General features: G+C 38.9%; 1 protein-coding gene across 2 annotated transcripts; it reads right to left on the minus strand.

The window, feature by feature from the left end:
• Window positions 1-7,764: 7,764 nt before the first annotated feature.
• On the minus strand, window positions 7,765-20,811 carry hoga1 (4-hydroxy-2-oxoglutarate aldolase 1). Of its 2 annotated transcripts, XM_088303176.1 has the most exons (7): window positions 20,397-20,811; window positions 17,580-17,708; window positions 15,450-15,577; window positions 13,833-13,967; window positions 9,347-9,443; window positions 8,327-8,460; window positions 7,765-8,096 (listed from the first exon to the last, which is right to left on the minus strand). In XM_088303176.1, exons 1-7 carry the CDS (start codon window positions 20,632-20,634, stop codon window positions 7,947-7,949), a joined length of 1,011 nt encoding a protein of 336 aa, XP_088159302.1. In that variant the 5' UTR covers window positions 20,635-20,811; the 3' UTR covers window positions 7,765-7,946. The 2 variants fall into 2 exon arrangements, with proteins under 2 accessions (XP_088159302.1, XP_088159303.1); XM_088303177.1 differs by lacking the exon at window positions 9,347-9,443 and having other exon boundaries at window positions 15,491-15,577.
• Window positions 20,812-21,093: the final 282 nt, after the last annotated feature.

Here is a 21,093-nt window from a genome sequence, read left to right on the forward strand (position 1 = left end):
TCTATCATGAGTAGACGCACAAAAAAGTCACAAGAAGCCATCGCTGACAAGACACAGACAGCTTGCCGTTTTGTTTTGAAGCATCCATATTGGGCTTGCTTTGGAAACTTCATGACAGCATGAGTTATTTTTTGGTTCTTTTTAATTCAGTCACATCAAATTTGGTAGGCATGTCTATCATGTGTAGACCCACAAAACGGACTAAAAAAGTTATGTCTAAAAAAAATGTTAAAAAAAACTGGAAAAATGGTTGAAAGCGGCCTTTTTAGACATAATTTAGCCAATTTTTCAGGGTCTCAAAGATAAATCCTCCGAGTTGTTTTGTCCAACGGCTACCAATTTTGAAGCATGTATATTCAACAGATAGGCAACACTAAATTGCCAACTGTTTTACTTTTCATTCAGTTTAGTCATTAAAATGCCAGAGTGGAATGTTCATTTCGATTTTCTAATCATGACAACCGCACATTTGGACCAACAAACCGCTAAAAAATGCTACTGCTAACACACTTCTGCTGTCGACCACCACAACAAGCAGATCTCTCCATCTCAATTTCTCGCCTCCCTGTTCCACTTCAGCCAATCATGTCATGGCGTGTTTCCACTTGGTCTGATCCCAGACCAGCCACCATCAATTACTTCTGTTTCCCTCATTGCCAGCTGTACGGTGCCGGCCGACGCTGACCCAGGATCAGTCACTCACAAATTAAGCATATCCGTATGTCATCTTAAACCAGTGCTTCTCAATTATTTTCTGTTACGCGCCCCCCCCTCCAAGAAGAGAACAATTCGCCCCCCCTCCCCCCACCACCACCACCCACTCTTCACCGCTACTATAAATAATAGCGTTTTCGTTGCAAAACAAACCTATATTGTCGAGTTAATACTCAGTGCTCTCAATGTTCAATGAGAACGCTACTGTCAACTACTGGAGTGGTTGTGCAATTACAGTTTATTGTAGTACAGCGTAAAAAAAAAAAATGCATGTTCCCCCCAGGGAGGCCCGCCCCACTATTTGAGAAGCACTGTCTCAAACTATGACCACTTGAGTAGCGCTACCTTGATTTTCAAGCAACTTGTGATTTTTTTTTCTCAATGGGGCAATTAAGTTTTGTAATGCCCTGACATGTGGGCAAGGAGAGCCACATCATTGTTGCACTTTTTGGCTTTTTTTTTTTTTTAAACAGCTTCTAATGTCACTTACTATGCCCCTTATAGTTATGCACCCAAAAGACGACTACTTCAGTCCAAACAGTAATTTCAAATTCCAACGAAAGTTTATTTCTTTGCATTTTTTTCCACACTGCAGACCTATTTTTCTTTGTTGAACCGTAACAAAAAAAAACATTATTGGCATTTCAATGCGTTAATGTGGGGAAAATTGATTTGTTTTAAGTATCACATGTCAAGGTATTACTATGTTTATTTCTAATTAATATCATATTTAGAACATATTTTGATCTTGAGAATCGACTAGTTTTCCTTCTTTCAGTGTTATATTGTGACGCTAACGAGGCATGTGATGAGTTCGAATGAAATCGACGTGCCTGCTGGGATTTGTGTACTGTAGGTTTGGGTGTGTGTGTGGGGTGTACGTGTGCGTGTGTGTGTGTGTGTGAGTGTGTTGTTAAACAGCAAATAGAGTCAGTTGTCACTTATGATTATCTGTGAGTGTGTTTAATTTGGGATGCAGTTTGCAATTGTGTGGGGAGGGTTTTGGGGGTCAATCACACTCTTTTAATTGGCTCTGGGATCAGAACCCTAATGACTGTTACTCTTAAACGGCACTCGTGTTGGTCCACTTGTGTGTATTGTTGTCATACGTGCGTTTGCATGTTACACAACTGGCAATCGCAGAGGATCACAAAAGCCCTTTAAAAGAACCTTAAAGCCACTTACAAAAGAGAATCGATGCAAGTGGGACAGACATTCCGGATGTTTCTGTTACAAGCTTTCTTTCCGGGGGGAGGGGGGCTCGTTTATTTGTTTTCTCGTCAATACCAAAAGATGAATGAAAGAGTTTACTACGGCCAAATGGAAAATCATCTCAAATCCTTTCTTCGCTTCCATTCGGGCTTTGAGATCAATCAATTAGGATTTAGGTTACTGGATTGGTCCATAACATGTTGATCATCACAAAAATGTAGATCATCGTTTTCAATGATCACATTGACACACCCCAAATTTCGCGTACCCTGAAGGCATGAGGTGCGAGAGCCTGTTCATTAGCGCTCTCAGCGTTTAACGGTCTCTTTTTTTGTTGCTGTAATGGAAGGTGTTAAAAAGTGTGTTAAATGTTATGTGGTCCTTTGCTCGTGTTTGGCATGTTAGCATTCATCACCATTTTGAAGAATAATCTGTCAAAATATTTTTTTAATTAATTTATTTTATACCCTACTTCTTTAAAAAGAATGATCAGCATTTACACGAACATAACTACTCATACATCACAATAAAATTAGGCTGTGTGTTGCTTTATGTGAGTGCAAAAATTATTTAATAGAAATAGTTTAAAAATATTTCACAAATATTTGTCAATGGTGTTTGCCAAATGCTCGACGGTTCCTTTTCGTTTTATGTGTGTTTTGAGTTTTGAAAATGTTGATTCACATCAAACATCCATCGACGTGTTTGCCAAATGTAAAAATTTGTTGGACAGCCTTGAGAGTCCAAAGTGTGCCTGGAAGAAAAGCGAATGCTTTGAATCCTTTAATCACTGCCGCACTCTTTACATACTTTTAGCGTTATTTCATACAAAAGGACTTTAATGAAAATAATCAACAGTGGCTAAAAGGTCTTCCAAATGATAAATGTGAAGACATAGAATAAGAGATTATGATTGTAAGAAAAACGGCGAAATGTTACAAATTTAAGGGCGAGTCATCTTAAAAAAAAATTTTTTAAAAAATGAAAAGACTTCCTTGGGGCAAAAGTCAAGTCTTTGCGATCAAACATTAACTTTTTTCAAGGTTTCACTCTGAGGAACAAAAGTGTGCTTATACTGTAGATACAAGGTAGACGGTGTTACCATTAACGTTAAAGGTGGTTTATGTCCAAGTTGGACAATGTTAAAAAGTGTGTTCTGTATCAGTTTGGACGAAATGTACTTCAATTGCACTTTTTATCACATGTAATAAATTGAATTCATATCACAATTATCACATTGTCGTGTGTGATTAAAATGTATAAAACGACTTATAAACATATTGACACATTTTGTCGGCTTTTTTTTTTTAGTCAAAATGTGATTATTTTATTATAAAATCTTATGTATCTTTTTTAAAGTCAAACTAGATTTTTTTTAAAGGAAATACCAGACAAGGGCTAAAACAAACTAAATTTTCAAAACTTATTTCTAGAAAAAAATATTTCTGAGAAAAAAAACAAATTACAAATTAAACAAGAAAGTAGCCTAGCAAGAATATATTTTTTCTTTTATTTTAAACACATCGTATATAAAACAATCTAATTAACCCCCAAAAAATTAGACAATGTGTTTTTCAAGAAAAAAATAAACACTTAGCAATAGTGGCAATGAAGTAGGTAATAAGCTGTGGGAAAAGCCACATCAAAGCAAACGGTTTTATTCTTTTGTGTCGTTGTGTAACATCAAACACAGGCACACGCACGCACACACATTGGTGAAGAGCGTATGGAGGATTTTGAAGTGGGATCACACTACCTGGCAGGTTTTGCAATTTTTTTTTCTTTTTTTGGGCGGCGCACGGCTGTCAGAGCACGCTTTCCCTCCCCCAACCTCAGCCAGTGTCACTTAAATAGCTTTAAGGTGTGTTTGGGTTGGACTTTCACCTCCTCCTCCTACGTTTCCCCGGCAACCGTCCAGAGTTGCCTTTAATTTGTATCATCTCCATCCCGAGTGTGGCGCTTTAGCTTGGTCGCGGCACAGTCTGTTGCCATGGCGAGCTGTTTAAATATCAGCTGAACATCAGATTCGTATTCTTATTATTCCTCCAACGGATGGATCCATGTCCGTGTGTGTGAATGTGTTTGTTTGTGAGCGTGTGTTTTGGTGTTCGAAAGAACTTTTTTTTATTTGGTGGAGCAGTTTTGCTAATCATTGACTATCTTGTTTGGAGGTGCAGTTTTAGCAGATTAAAGCGGAAGTCAAGTAATTTTTTCCCTTTACAACATTAATTGATTAATAATAGTGTTTGCGGAAATGAATGAAGAAACCAAATCCACCCGTTTTTAATCCATTTTAGGGGGCAGTCATTTTCCAAACGTTTTTGCGTGTAAAAGTCACATGACCAAACCCAGAAAACAGGCGAGGCCTACTTGGTTGAGACCCTTAGGCACTTTGATGTCATTTTCAGTCAACAGCAAATGGCAAAATGGCCACCACCTGGAATGAATAAAAACAGGTGGATTTTGCTGCCTAATTCATATTTCACAAACAGAATATTAACCAGAATGCTGCGTTTAAACGAGTGGGGATGCATAGAACATATTATTGTGAAGAACATTTTTGAGTTAAATCCCCTTTAAACTTATATAGGCCACTCCTCCCAGCTGATATACGGCGTAGCATACCATATTTAATTTCCGGTTTAATATAGTTTTCTCTCTTCGAGTAATTTACTTATTTATTTGCCTGCTGTCTGTGAAACTCAATCGGTCACTCCAAAACTGCATTCTGATTACATGCCTATCTTTAGCTTGGCAATTAGCTTAGCAATTAGCATGGCATCTCAGTCTTTTGTGAGAAAAAGATATGAGAAGTGTAGTTTGTTCACCAACACGGAGGCGATGATTTGAGCACCTCCGCGGCGTTGAGGCGCTACAGTAGCCTACCGAAGTTCATAGCTAGCTAGCTAGATAACTAGCGTAGTCCCGAGTTTGCCTCAACCTCCAACTACCCACAGTAGGTGACGTGAGCGCGTTACTCATATCGTTTTGCTATTCAATGTGAGTTGATGAGGCGCAAAATGCAAATTTTGACTTGCATGGTGCAGCTTACATCAAGCCTTGGTGTACCTATGTGTTTGTGAAAGTATGTGGGTCTCTTGCGTGTGTGTGCATGTATTTGTCTCTAGACGTGTGTGACTACATGCAGGTTTGGTTTTGTGTTGTATGTGTTTGTGCACACAAATGGTTTCGTGTTGTATGCGTGTGTGTGTGCATGTGTGTCTGTGTTTGTGTGCAACCATGTTCCGTATTTGTTTTGTTTTTTTTGTGTGTGTTTGCGTATGAATGTTTGTATTTGTGTGGTACTGTGTTTTTGGAATGTGTGTGAGCCTTGCGTATTTGAGTGTGTCTACAAAAGAGATTCTCCCGTAATCCCAAATGTCTTTTTTCTTCATTTTTTTCTGATTCATATTGTTAATATGTCTCCACGGGGAGGACGTGCCTATTTTTATGCTTCTTCCGTAAAAACCGGGGAGGGAGTAAAGAGATGAGTTATGGAGGCAGCCTTTTGTGTGTCATCTTATCAGGGAAGGTTCCCAAAAGATTTTTTTCCATGTTTGGAAAGGACATGCTCACGCGCATGGTGATAAGACGCAATAAAAATGAAACGTTTAACCAACACGCATGCACGCACGCACGCACGCACCCCCCCCCCCCCCCCCACACACACACACACACAAAGCATTGACTCCCCTGACGAAACACACACATACACACACAAGGAGTTCATTGTAGCATTTTTCTTGTAAAATCAGTCAAAATGTCCCAGCGGTAAAGTGTTTCTTTTTTTAAAAACAGAGCAGCCATTTTCACACGGATTGCGTGACAATAAAAAGACCGTCTAATTATAAATTAGTCAAAACGACCGAACACAAACTCACAGTAAGTGTGGTATGACAACTTTAGTAAAACACAAGTAGAAAGACAAAAAGCTTGTGCGCACACACACACACACACACGCACGAACATGCGCATTCATACATAAACACGTGTGTATAGAAAGGACTGCGTGTGGTGTGAGTGTCTAATTGCTTGCATCCCACCGTGCACGGCAGGACATTGGAGGGTTTGTGCTTGTCAATGTGAGAAATATTATATATATATATATATATTACATTATATATATATATATATATATATATATATATATATATATATATATATATATATATTACATTTATATGTATGTATGACTATATTAATACAGTTACATGTTAAATTTGCACTTAAAACTTTGTCGCTTCTCCCATAGGGCCCCTTTAATTTTATGCTTTTATTTTAATCTACATCTCATTCTCGCACACAGAGACATGCTGCAGGCGTGATGATGGAGGTGCATGTGTAAATACTGAAAAAGAGGATGGGCTGGGATGGTGGTGGAGCTCGTACGACAAGCCTCATTTGCATATCCAACATTTGAAAGAAGCCTCACTTTGATGCTCACATATTCAAGAGGCCTCAGTTCACTGATAACGCATCATTCATTTGAAAAATAGACATAACAGTCCAGTAAATCATTTTGGTACAATGAAGGAACTCACTCAAGACGTTAAACAGGATATTTCTATTTTGTTATATCACAAAGTATGTTTTTTAGGCTAAATAACACTGATACAACTCCTTGATGGAGGTCGCCATTGTCAAACACAACACACACACAAATGCAATACCACAATCAGAAATAAAATGTATAGTTCAAGCATAGTCTTGATACTCCACCCATCATATCATCATGAATAGTATTTTTTTAAATAATTAACTTTAAAAAAAAATTCAATAAAAAAAATCTTTAAGCGAAAAGTACTGAATTTAAACAAAATGAAAATTAATTAAAAGTTTTTATTAGAAAGTTGATTTTATGTAGTCCTACCAAAGGAAAAAAAAAGCGGCAATGAAACGAATGCCCTTTCCTTGGTGGAGGTAATGTTAACATGAGCCAACAAGCAGTGGGAATTGTCTCCCCCTTGAGGCAGTAAGAGGCAACACCCCTCAAAAATAATCAATTATTTTATTTTCTGTTATTGGACAATGAAAAAAATGAACACAACTTGAAAAAAATATACAATAATCCACTTTCAAACATAATTATAAAAAAATAACATTGTACGACATGTTTTATTATTGTTGCCATTCTTCACTGATTGGCTGGGGCTGGGCGTAATCACATGGTACAGTAATTGGATGTCCCATTTTTTTACGTAAAGACAACTAATTTTAATGTTTTATTTTATCAACAAATCACTTTGACATGATCATTTTTTATACTTTTTTTAAAATGTCCAACTAACATCAAAATGTGAAAAATTACAGGAATTTTTTATTATTTAAAAGTTAAGCATTGAAAAATAAAAAAAAAAAACGAAAAACTTGACAATTTCTTTTTTTGAATGTTTTGCATTTGTAACGTTAAATGTAATTAACCATTGTTGGTCACTGACTGGCTGGGAGTGGTCACATAGTTCATGGGCATCCATTAAGAGAGTCCAATTAACAACAAATTCTCAGTAGGATCAAGATGACTAATTTCATGAGTTTTATTCACTTTTCGTTAAGTTTATGATGAGAATAAATTCTGTTAAATCTTTTTGAAACAGTTTGAAAATACATGGATTAATTTCATTAAATTAAAAACTAAATATTTATGGATCAAATCAAACTATATTTTGTGGGGAAGATTTTGTGAAAAACGTGTAAGATTTAATATCTTTGTTTCACAACACTACACTACTGCCAAAATGTTTCGCGTAAAATTTCAGATTTTAAAAACCCCATCAACAAATTTTCAGTTACTCATTGAACCCAGGACTCTGCGTGACAATTTCACCCCAACTTTGTGTGTTATTTATTCAACCCAAAAAGTTGGGTCAAAGCAAGAACCCATTTTTTGAGGTTATTTAAACCAAGTGAAAGCCTTTGACCCATGAACATCCTCTTTGAATTATGCCACTGCTAAACCTTTTGTGAGTAGTGTAGATTGATTGCTAATGTGCTTCTAGTAATTAATAAACACACACGCACATTCAGAGCCATCCGTTGGATGCGAAGTCTCGTCGCAGTTGTTGCGTCTGTTCCTCGTCGAGTGGTCGAAGAGGCGAGCGACAGACGCCACCGTGGAAGCCGAACCACTCCATGGCCTGCTTGAGGGCAGGCACGCCAAGCTTGCTGGTTACCTAGCAACACATACGATATATCTCGTTATATTGCACAGCTTGCTTTTAAGTCATGAATACAAAGTCAAAATCAAGTCTTTCATAAGTTTTAGCCAAAGCCAAGTCCTAAAATTGCAGACCTAAGTCTGACTCGAGTCAAGGTACATGTCTCCAGTCCCCAATCTCTGCCAAGCAACACATGTGGCAATCAATCTTTTTGTGTGATGTAATGGCATGCAGAGTGTCCTTACAGCCGCATTGGGCTCGATAAGTCGCTGTTGAAGCTCTCGTGCTTGTTCCCAGAGACCCAGCCTACACAAACGCTCCAAGTCACACAGCGGCTCACCCAGAATGTTAGCCAGCGCGCATACTCCGCCCACCGCACCTGAAACGTAACCAATCACAACACTTGAAACTTTGTGCATTCTTAATTTGGGAAGAAATGAAGGAAAACGGTGAAGTGTTCACATGTGCATACAAAACAAGCAGGTTGTTTCTATGCTTGCTGACATGGTAACATCTTACCAAATGAACATTTTGGTGTTTCCACACACAAGCAAGCCTGAGAAGACTTAAGACCTCAAATTTCTAATCTTTGAGAACTTTTTGAAAATAGGACTTCAAGAAGGGTTGTTTCAACTAGACAGACACTTACCCATATAAAGCCAAGCCAGCCTAAAAGTTAGCTAAATTGGAAAAGAAAAACAAATCACAATGGTCTTAACCATTATTATTATCAAGTTAGGTGAAAAAGACCCATAACATTATTTTATTTGTAGAATTTGGAGTTTGCAAAACTTGTTAGCTCAAAATGCCAACATGACGTAATAAAAAAGAGTTACTATCGGCAGGCTGACTACCAAGCCTAACCAGCATTATTTCCTCATTGTAGCTAATACAAGCATGCTAAATGCTAACACAAGGGCTGGTTACGATTCACAGCAAATGCATTCATAGAGCACTTCTTCCAGAGAGGGATCACAAATTCTTCACATAGTTAAAATAAAATCAAATATGCACATAAAATATCAATAATGAAACAACAACAAAATTTGTGAAATACAGAATTAGTGCAAGTAATTATTACTGGAACGCACACCTAAAGAGATGCCTTTTACAACATCTCATATGAAAGCGGATTCCACCATTTGAGAGCAACCGTTAAGGCCAAGTTACTATCTGCAGCTGCATGCACTACAAAGTCTAGCAAGCAAAACCAACCAGGCTAGCTCCAGTAGGTGCTCCTGGCTCCTGAGCATTTTGCGACTTACCGACACAGTAGGCGGCCATAAGGAAGCCAGCCGAGCCTGCCAAAACCTGGAAGTCCTGACCTTTGGTTTTGTGGACTATCAGGCCTATTCTGGTGATCTGCGCAGGAAACACAGTTTGAGGCAACAAAATGGCAGAAGCAAGTTTTTTTTCCCCCCCATCTATATTCTCTGGAGCATCACCACCCCTCACCTGACCCCTCCTTCCCAGCCTGCCCCCCCATGCGAGTGGACTGCAACTCCAAAACATGAAGCTTAATTCCTCAAATCACAACTTCATGTCATGAGTTATGTGTTTGCTTAACTTGGTCACCAGAGGGTGGCATAGGACAAACACTCAGGTTGACAAATGTCTTCCATTGGACGGCTGGGATCACATGACTATACTCCCCAGAGGTGGAAATCAACATCAAAGGTAGCTCATGTATAATTAATGAGCTGCCTTTATTTCTTTTAATTGTCTTTAGCCCATAAGAACTGAGGCCATCAAAGGACTCCGCAGGGAATTAGCCCCGCCTCCTGAATGTGTATTTTTAGATAACGGTTGTCAGTTGGGTGTCAGCTTTGTCAGCTCCTCAAATGTGATAACATTACCTTTAGGACATTAATATGCAGTTTAAAGCGCACCCACTCTCCTCACCTACGGGGGGAGCACAAGAGAAGCGCCTGTTAACTGATTTTTGACGCAGAAAGTCTAACTAACAAAGCGACTGACTGACTAACTAAAAGACTAACTAGTTCACTGACTGACTATTCAACTAGAACAATGAACTAACCAACCAAATACCTAAATGACTGACTGACGGACTGACTAATTAACTAACCAACTAATTGACTGGCTAAATAACAAACTGCCAACAGACTTCATGTCTTAATCAATGGTTGATTTACTGACTACCAAAATGTCTAGCCAACCAACTGACTGACTCACTGGCTGAGCATTCTTGCTCTTGTCCGCTTCAGCCTTTGTAAGTGGAGAATTGATCGGCACAGTATTTTTGATTTTGCGGAGGTGATCACATGAGCACACGTTTGATGTCACTAAATCCAAACTACTGTTCAAAACGCTCTGGAAGTGGACATGAGTAATAAAGGGCATTTGCATTTTGGTGACGATCGGTCACCATTTTAGACATTAACACTGACAATTCGAACACTATTACCTCACTTAATAGCCTCCCTGCTGCGACCTAGATGCTGAAACCGGAAAAAAATAAGCCGAGCTCCAAAAGGGGGCGTGCCAATTTGTAGATTAATTACTACAGTCTTTAAAAGGGGCGGGGGCACATTTTAAATAAAGGGTCGGAGGTGGATTTTAGTCCGGCCCACGAATCGGCCCTCGTGCAGGTGATGAACCTACTCGCAAGACGGGCAAATGACAAAAATTCCCAAGAAACGCGTCAAAATCGCCACTACCAACTGTTTGTGTTTGAAGAGACGTGAGACAGCAGTGTGCATTCAAGCTTTCCTGTATTTCCTTAAAAGCAAGGGGGAGGGCAATACCACAGACAGAGGGGAAGTCAAACCATTAACCTACCTGACGAAACACTTACCACCAACATAAGCCCAAAATCAAAAAAGGTCAGACATAGGGATTCGGGATTTAGAGAGAGCGGTCAGAGGGCGGGGGACTGACTGGCAAAGAGTCAAGTGCCGAGCACCGGATTTAGCTTTATGCACGCGGTACTTAAAGTGACGGATGAAAACCCACTTCCGGCTTTGCTTAGTCCGTCCTTTCTAAAAAAAAAATAGTGTCTACCGTCCTCCGCCCAAAAATAGGCGTCCGCCCATACCATTCCATCCCAGGGAAAAAATGCCAATCTCTCCGTTTTATCATGCCTATGCCGTATTTATGTGTTACATACATAAATAGCCTGAGTAACTGAAACGTTTAATACGGTGCACCTTTTGGACGTGAAAATACGGTAGATGACTTAACTAACTGACTGAATGGCCGACACACCAACTGACTAACTCACTGACTTCACAACTGACGAAGTCACTGACTAACTGACAGACAATTGACCAACAAACGAGCTCACCAACTGACTGTACCTGATTGACTAAACAACCAACTCCATAATTGGCTAACTGAGTGACAAAATAACCAAGTGGGTGACCAACTGACTGACTAATTGACTAACAAACCGATTGACCTACGGATGGACTGAAAATCTAATTACCCGATTGACTAAGGAACTGGCTAACTGACAAGCTAACCAACTGAGCACCTAACGGACGGCAAAAGTGACAAATCTGAAAAGCTTGTCTATCAACAGACTTTAGGTAAAAAGTTATTTGAGTCGTCAGATTTGTCATCGCTCTTTTTGACAGTGGGAAAAATTCTTCCTGCAACCCGTCTGGTGACCTCTCACCTTTTGCTGCGCCAGTTCCCGCCTACAAGCGAGACGATTGCGGCGGCGGCGTGGGCGAGAGGGCGTGGGGGCGCAGGGTCAAGCGCCGCCGTCTTCCTCCCAAATCGCAAATCCAGTCAGACGCTTCCCACACAGCCCAAGCGTGTTTTTTCCCCCCCCTGCAGCCTCAAACACGATGCGACGCGTCGGCTGACCTGCCTGACGAGTGCACGCTGCTTGCTCACCAATCTTTTTACTTTCTTCTTTTTGCTATTTTCAACTTTTTACTTCTGATTTGAAAATAATCTTCTTCATCCTCCCCTGACAGCACAACATGACTTGAAATATGACTAACAGTCACCTCCAAAAGTATTGGAATGGCAAGGTTGAAGACGTTTGGGTTTCACATCAAAAGATTAATACGAGACAAAAGTTCATAAGTCCAGTTTTCATTTCCTGCGATTTACATCGAGATGTGTTAAACAACTCAGGACACAGCACCTTTTGTTTGAAGCCAGTCACTCTGTGCTCAAAAGTATTGGAACATGTGGTTGCTACGTGTTTCTAGTGCTTGTTTTTGGTTTGGGTTTCACGTGGCAACTGCATTTGTTGTTAAGCAAATATGAAGACCAGGTGCCTATTGGAGAAATACAACACATTTTGAAGCTGAGAGAAGAGGGAAAACTGATGCGAGATATTGCACCGGCAGAGGCAATACAACAATTTGGAATCTGCCGAAAAATAAATAAAATACTTGAGTACTGAGCAACAGACATTGAACAGGCCAAGAGTATCAAAATCAGTTGGTGGATGGCCTGATTGGATTTTGTAAAAAAAAATAAAAAAATAAAATAAATAAATAAAAAAAACTACAGGGATTTGCCACAAAAGTTTTGGAACAGTGTTTTATGGACCAAGATGAAGCTCTACCAAAGTTACAGAAAGGCCAAAGTATGGAGAAAGAAAGGATCTGCTTCCAAAACACAAAAGCTCATCTGTGAAATATGGTGGAGGTCATGTCACGGCTTGGACATGCATGACTACACCTGGAATGTGCTCCTTAGTCCTTATTCATTATGTAATCCATGATGGCTGCAGCCAAATTAATTCTGATGTCCACAAAACCATTTTTAGGGCAATTTATGAAAAAATTACGACTTATGATGATTTCATTTTTTGTAAATCATCCGAACTAATCAGAAGAGAAGCTTCATCATATAACAAGATAGTGACCCAAAACATAAAGTACTTCATCAAGAAAAAGTGGAAAGTCAATCTCCCAACCTTAACCCAATAGAGCATGCGTTTCAAGACTGAAGGGACTCACTCACTCTACCTCTCCTTCTCCCCCTCTCTCGTTCTCAGTCCCACTCTCTCACACTCGTACTCACTCACTCATTTGTTCTCTCTTTGACTATTTCAGACTCCCTATTCCCTTCGTCTCCGCGGCCCTTACTCATGCACATGCTTGGTCACCTAACTCCCACAGTCACGTACACCTGCTCTCTCCCACTCACTCTCACTCGCTCACTCCACCCACACTTATTTCCTCACTTTTCATCTCTCACAATAACTCAACACTTACTCATTATATTGCACTACCACTTGTATTAACCCGCTCCCACAATCCCTCTCCCACGCTCACTCACCCACACTCACTCCCCCCATCTTACGACTACCACCGCACTCTCTGTCTCTCACACCCAGTCTCCCCCACTTACTCTTGCTCTCACTCTTATTCCTACTCACTCACTTGTTCACTCAGAGTCACGCACTCCCACACCAACTCTCCCACACTGTACTAGCACTGCCTCTCACTCACAACTACACAACTTTCCCCCACATACACTAATTCACTGACAATCACTCATTAACTGTTTCACTCTTTGCCTCTTACACTCACACATTCTCTCCCTCTCGCAATACGAAGAGCAACAGGCCGCCGTCGAAGAAACAGTGCAGTCATTCGATATGTTCAATAGAAAACACCATTTCAACTTGCCTTGACCCTTATGACATTTCCCGCAAAGGTTAAGGAAAGATGCTCCAAAGAGGCCTGCTCTCTCCCACGCTCGCACTCCCTCTTTCACTCTCACAAATACTTGCACAGACAGCGTAAAAGAAGCGCTCCTCACATCTCCACCGCTGTCCTTGAGTCCGGCAATGTTCGGATGTTGGGACAGATGTACTACAGCTTCCAGCGGCAGCTCCAGGCCCGTGTTGGCTGGGACGTTGTACAGGATCACTGGAACCGCGCTTCCGTCCGCCACCTGCGGGGGAAGACAAGAGCTATGAATGAATTTGATGTATGAACTCTCTCATTGTTAAAATGAAAAATGTATCCAGTATTTTTATGCATTGATTTAGCTCTCCTCACAAGGGTCTCGGTCGTGCTGGAGCCTATCCCAGCTGTCTACGGTCAGTAGGCGGGGTATACCTTGAACTGGTTGCCAGCCAATTGCAGGGCACATAAATACGAACAACCGCTCACGCTCACAATCATACTAACAAGTCGGTCACGATGCTGCCAAATTGAAAATTCATTTAGTTTATTTTTATTTTACAATAACATAACAATATGGTGGCAAAAAACATGCATGGTAGGTTATTTGGAAACTCTAAATTGACCCCAGGTGTGACTGCGAGTGTGAATGGTTATTCGTCTTTGTGCGCCCTATGATTGGCTGCATCCACCTCTGGGTGTACGCCGCCTACTGCCCGAAGACGGCTACGACAGGCTCCCGCATGCCCAAGACCCTCGTGAGGAGAAGTGGTTCAGATAATGGATGTGTGGATAATATTACATTATAAATACACAATTTAAATGTTAAATATATTTTATAAAATAATCGATAAGATCATTTGTAACAAATAGAAAACAGTGGAATAATTTCATCTATATGGTACATTTAACATCTTTAATGATTTAATAATTGATGTGTTAGCTTGTTTGAAAATGCAAGTAAAAATTGTAGTAAAATATCAAATTCATATACAGTGCATTTCACATTTTAGGTAGTGATGTTATTGCATTTGTAATTAATTTTCTTAAGCAGTTGGTGAATTTACTGAAAAAAAAAGAGAAATATTAGGAAAGTAAAATTTAAGACAACATATACAGTATATTTAAAATATTTGCATTGATTTTATTAAGCAATTGGTCAATTAATTTATCAGGAATAATTACAATTTTGAAAAAGGTAAATAGAAAATTACATGCTGTATACATTTGACATTTTTATTTACCTAAATTACTCTATCTTGATGAACTAAATAACATGAATGAACATGTATGTATCAGTCTCCTCACTTCTTTATCATCCTTTGTGTTATAAGAACTATTTGGTTGCACCACCATTTGTGTAGATGCATCAGTTGTTTAAAGTTTTCAAACTACCGCAAAATTGTGTTACTTTTGAGAGCCGGTCTATGGTATTTCGTATTATGTGTTACGATCAAGCAAGCCAAAATTATGTGGTTGGGTTAGATTTTAAAATTGTAATTCTTAATTGAGTTATGTTTAGTATTACATGAAACTTCAATTGGAATTGGGGACTAAGTAGTAGTTACCCATCCTTTCACACTTTGTTTTGAAGTGCGCTGACACCATCTAGCAGTGGAGTGCCTGAACACAACGCAATGCAAAAAACTGTCCCAGAGACGGTTCATAAAAAGAAAAACTGGAACTGGAAAATGACGTTATTAGGTAATGAAGGGAGATTTGCATGTGTTTTGTGGTTTTAGTGTTTGACCTTAGTGAAGTGCTGGACCAGAGCGTGAGCGTCCATCTTGCCTTTGTAGAAGCACGGCGTCACCACCAGAACGGCGTCAGCACCGGCCGCTGACATCTTGGCCGTGAGCTCCAGTGTGGCTCTCGTGGCTAAACAACAATCAAATCAGAACACATTTTGAGTACTCAAACTCAGCTACTTAAGTACAAATAGACAGGAGAGAAACAAATACCAAAAAGCCAAGTATAATTGACGCCCATTAGAAATGAATTGAAATGTTTCACCCCAATATATCTTCAAATCAATACTGATTAACCACCAATATGCTTTTCTGCGTGCACCCCCCTACACAAACACAAGCACACAAATTACACACAATCACTTATACAAAACAAATTGCATACTCGGAAAATAAACATTTATTATTACTGTCACTTATACTGAACAAACTGATGCCATGTTGTCGCAATTTAGGACCAAACAGCTGTGAGAAGCTTAATTTAGTCAGACTGCAGCCTCATCTAAAGCGCTAGGGTGCCAACTATAGACAATTGCAAACATTTTCGTTGTGGGCTTCAATGTAGGTTTTGAAGGGGAACTATAGGCAAAAATGTTCTTTGCAAGAATATGTTTTATGTGCCCTCACTTGTCTAAAACGGTATTCAGATTAATATTGCATTTGTAGAATAAGAATTAAGCAGATTAATCCATCCATTTACATCCATTTTAGGGGGCTGCCATTTTGGCCACCATCACCCTGTTGTTACATTTGACTGAAATAGACCTCAGACTGTCCTCAGGCTCACATTACACACAATACAGTAAAACCAAGAAAACCTTGATATCAATTTCAGATGAAGTATTGGCCAAAATGGCAGGATGAAAACGGATGCATTAATCAGCTTTATTATATTTCCACAATACAATACAATTGTATTTATATTGCGCATTTCACAACAGCTGCAGCTGTAACAAGTGAAATGTTAATCAGAATACCCTGATTAGGCTAGTGGGGGATCAACAAATTATTGCAAAGAAAGTGTTTGCAATAATATGTGTGCGTTCTCATTTTAAGTAGGGCTGCACGATATTGGAAAAACTGCAAAACCTGAGATGCACGTTGACTATGCTGATAATATTATACAATGCAATTTTTATATAGCGCATTTCAAAACAGCTGCAGCTGTTACAAAACGCTTTACACAGAGTATAACATAAAATAGCAATAATTCATTAATAAAGACAGTGAAAGCAGCAGTAAGTTAAAATACAAATTAATGATACTAATAGATATACAATAAACAACAGAACAGTGAACAGTCTCAAGTTGTGTCGAAAGACAAACAAAAAGAAATAACTAAATGTCTTCAAACGAGTTTTAAAAATGGACAGAGAGGGGGCTTGCCTAACTTTTAATGGAAGGTCATTCCAGAGGGTTAACACCCCTCTTGCAGCATTCCCAACAATAGTTGAGTTTGTAAGCCATAAAAATGTAGCTGCATGTCGTCATACGCTCGCAAAATCATTCATTACTCTCTGGCGCTATCTGGTGGTTTAGGGGTGTTAAAACCCTCCACACACAATTTCCTATTTTTCCCAATTTTTGAGTCGCCACTGAAGAGATTGATTCAGTAATCACGGAAATGCATTATAATACATCAGGTTTACAGAACATTCAAAACATTTATTCATAATGGGCCCAAAATTTTTTTAATTTTAACTTAAACCCAGTGTAAAGCTCTCACATATGCAATAAGTTAGAAATTGCAGTATGATGCCATATTGAACTTCATCATGGTTTAACAACCCTCATGAAATATCAGCGCCCTAGTATTTTTTTTAAATGATTTCTTTTTGATGCAGATAATTAAAAACATCAAATTGATCATAGAAAATGGACAAATAACACCAGAGGGTTACGTCTGCATCTGACTGGTCAAATTCAGATACAAATCATACAATTCCACCAGAAAATTATTGAATATCTTTGGAATATATATATATTGCATATATCATTATCTCGATATTGATATTTTGTCCGATATATTGTGCAGCCCTAATTTTAAGGACAGTGGAGAAATATTTACATTTTAATATTTCCAACCACTTACAAACACTTGCACTTGCACACACACACACACAGTGACGCACATTCGCAGCCAGAACCGGCAATGAGCAGCTTGTTGGCAGGCATCGAGCGTCGGACCCTCTTCACCACGTCCACGCGCTCCTCCTCAGTCAGGTAAGGATATTCGCCATTGGAGCCTTGCACCACCAGACCTGCACAAACAAAACACACAGCATGTTTGGCAGCTCACGAAAGTGAGATACTTCATTCATAGTCCCAAAGGCCCAATTACAATGGGAATAAAACATGAAATCTTGTCAGGGAATACCACACTTAAAATGATTAGGGGGTATGTACAATTTACTTTACCAAAAATGGAATGTTTCATAAAATGGAATATACATACATATATGTGTATGTATATATATATATATATATATATACATACATACATAGATGCATACATACATATATATATATATATATATATATATATTAATATTCCCTTTATTAGTCCCACAATGGGGAAATTCGAGATTTGAACCCTGGCCTCCTGGGGAGACTGGGTCCTGAACGCGGCGCCTTAGACCACTCGGCCATCCTGGCAGCCACATATGTATATGTGTGTGTGTGTGTGGGGGTGTGTGTGTGGGTGTGTGTGTGTGTGTGTGGGTGTGTGTGTGGGGGTGTGTGGGGGTGTGTGTGTGTGTGGGTGTGTGTGTGTGTGTGTGTGTGGGTGTGTGGGGGGGTGTGTGGGGGTGTGCGGGGGTGTGTGTGTGTGTGTGTGTGTGGGTGGGGGTGTGTGTGTGTGTGCTAGCTTTTTTTAATCATTAGTTGATTGTATGATGATATTCAATTTGACTGTAACGCTTTTTAAAATGATTTGCCAGCTTGTGTGTCGGAGAAGTGACATAGCACTCAGTCCGAATCCCTGGACAGTGGACAGTAAACAAATACTACAGAAATGTTTATTTAAAAAAACATGTAAAAGGATAAATAAATAAATAAATAAATAAATAGAAATATAGATAAATACAAATTAAAAAGGTGTCAAGACAATTAACACAAAGAGGACTTTTTTAAAGATTAAGTGCAAATTGTTAAAAATTAAGGTTACCCAGCAAAGGTTATATACACAAAAGTCAAATAAAAATGGTGGAAAAAAAGTAAGATTTTTTTTTTTATTAAGAAAAATATTTATTTAAAACTACAGGTGTAGTTCCTAAAATTCCGTTAGACACATACAATGAAAATATTTACAGAAGTGCAATAGAAAAATAACTAGAGACTGTAGAAATTTGAAAAAAATATATATAATAAAGAAAGAAAGGGTAATAAAATTGTTCAAAAATAGAGAAACTAAAAGATTTTTTCAACACCTACAAAAAGAGTAATAAAAAATACAACATAAATATGGTAAAACCAAAAGAAGGAAAGAACATGAAAGTAGTTAAAAACAAAAGAGAAAAATAAAATGCAGAGAATGTTTTAATGAGAAAAAGAACATGGTGGACAATATGGAAGTCCAAAAGGGTCATAATTAAATAAATAAAAACGACTTTTTAAATAAATACCCTTCTGCTAAATAACGGACAATTAACTAATATGGGCATTAAACTGTAAAACGAGGTGTTATTATGAAAGTATCCTTACTATTATTTAATATGTAATAGTTCATATTTTATTCTGATCAAATATTTCATCATTATTATTTTAACAATGCCATACTTTTTAAAATAATTACTTCATTTATTTTATATTTTCCCAAATTTTATCAAATAAAACTTTTTTTTTTTTACTAAATCGTTTTTTTCCACAATGGCCTTTTTATTTCATAATGGCGTTTTTCAGCAGAATAACTTAGTCTGTCAGTCAAAGTTGGTGAGTATGACCTCAACTTGATCCTTTAAGATCAATTAATTTTCCTAGGCACAGGTCATGGTGGTTGTTTAGGCAGAAACAGAAGAAACGATGGCGGCTTTTCTCGCAGGCCACGTCATAGTTTTGGTTTCGCTCGGTGGGCCATTTTGACAGTGAACCCATATAAATTATCATCATGATATTCTTATTACATATACACAACATACCGATGGATAACTCGTTTTTAAAATCAAAATCCAGGAAAATGTTGTTTAAAACGACCATTCAATTCAGTTTAAAAGTGTGATTGGGAACAAAGAAGAAATGCTTGCAATATTTTTGCGTTTTTTTTTTTTTTAAATTGACAACAATTTGCAATTTTGGTATTTTCGCAAGAAACATGAAGTCGTGCATGATTTGCCCTAACGGGCCACATAAAATGATGTGGTGGGACGGATCTGGCCCCCGGGTCTTGAGTTTGACACCCGCGCTAGTGGATCAGAGAATGAGAATTTCAGATTAGATGCACCATGAATGAATGAATCCTTCTTTCTACATTGAAACGCCAAAAATTCACTACGCTGTCATTACAATGTAAATAACAAAGCTTGCAAAGTGACTGCTTTGAAGACATTGCAAATATTTCTCACTCATATGATTTACTACCGTAGATATCATCACCTCTCCTGGGTGTCTAACCTGCCACTAGGAACATGTCACTCCAGCAATGCTTGAGAAGTACATGGGGTCAACTAACCATCAACAACAACGATGGTTGAAACAACAAATAAAAATATCATGATATAATTAGCGTTTACGAAATGTGAAAAGAAAGCTTCTGGTTTAAGTGATTATAATTGCAAATTGTTAGTGTTTTCTGTTTTCTTCTTTTTTATATCCAAGTTTTCAACGTCTGTTCCTCCCGGAAGGGACGTAGCGCTCGATACGTTTTACTTTATTTTATTTTAATTATTTATTGCTGGACGTGTCATTCAGCAGCGGAGGGGCGATTATTTGACGCGTCATCGAGTTGTTCTGACCTTTAAATGGAATCTTGGCGTACAGGCGGAGGTTATGCTCCAACTTGCCGTAGTCGACGTCCTCCCTCTCCGTGAAAGGGGTGGCAATGGGAGGGTACACGCCGCTCAGGTCGAGCCGGACGCAGGCCGAGCTCAAGCCGCGAGCCCCGCTTGACCCAGATCTGCGACCGAGGCCAAGGCGTGCTGTTGCTGTTGTCAGCCAGTGGGACGATATCATGCGTGCTCCCGAACCCAACATGACGCCGGCGTAATACTGTTGCTGCAAATTATAGTTGCTTTTTCTTCTTGTCGTTGGTGTATTTGGACTGTACGGGGTTCTTGTCGGTTAATGTCTGCGCCGCGTGGTTAAATATTGACGAGGGTTCGTGCTTTTTGGTTCGCTTGGTGCCTCAAATGTTTACATGAGTTTGTTCAAGTTTTTTTTTCTTCGCAGTTACTTTGGGCTGACCCTGCACATAACAAGCCCGGGTGATTACATGAGCGCCCCCAAGTGGCTCATGCCGCAGCCACTTGTGCGTTTTCGACACACAAACATTTATGATAAGGACGAAAAAAGCGAATTGAGATTAAACTGGTAATTAAAATAGTTATTAAATGTTGAATATAAAATGCAACTCTCTCGTGAACTTTATGGAGCTCTTTAAAAATAACGAGAGCTACAACAAACTGAAGTCCACGAGAATTGTAATAATCATTT

The sequence above is a fragment of the Idiotropiscis lumnitzeri genome, chromosome 8, assembly GCF_059441095.1.
Source record: "Idiotropiscis lumnitzeri isolate Australia: NSW breed Sydney's pygmy pipehorse chromosome 8, RoL_Ilum_1.0, whole genome shotgun sequence".
NCBI classification, from domain to species: domain Eukaryota; kingdom Metazoa; phylum Chordata; class Actinopteri; order Syngnathiformes; family Syngnathidae; genus Idiotropiscis; species Idiotropiscis lumnitzeri.

What these genes read in the sequence shown, in the direction of transcription:
- hoga1 (XM_088303176.1), bottom strand. Translation starts at nt 20,634, where the DNA reads ATGTTGGGTTCGGGAGCACGCATGATATCGTCCCACTGGCTGACAACA. An exon ending in TGCCGGTTCTGGCTGCGAAT is followed by an intron (nt 15,578 to 17,579) that starts GTGCGTCACTGT and finishes ATTGTTGTTTAG; the next exon opens with CCACGAGAGCCACACTGGAG. An exon ending in TATGGCCGCCTACTGTGTCG is followed by an intron (nt 8,461 to 9,346) that starts GTAAGTCGCAAA and finishes GTTACGTTTCAG; the next exon opens with GTGCGGTGGGCGGAGTATGC.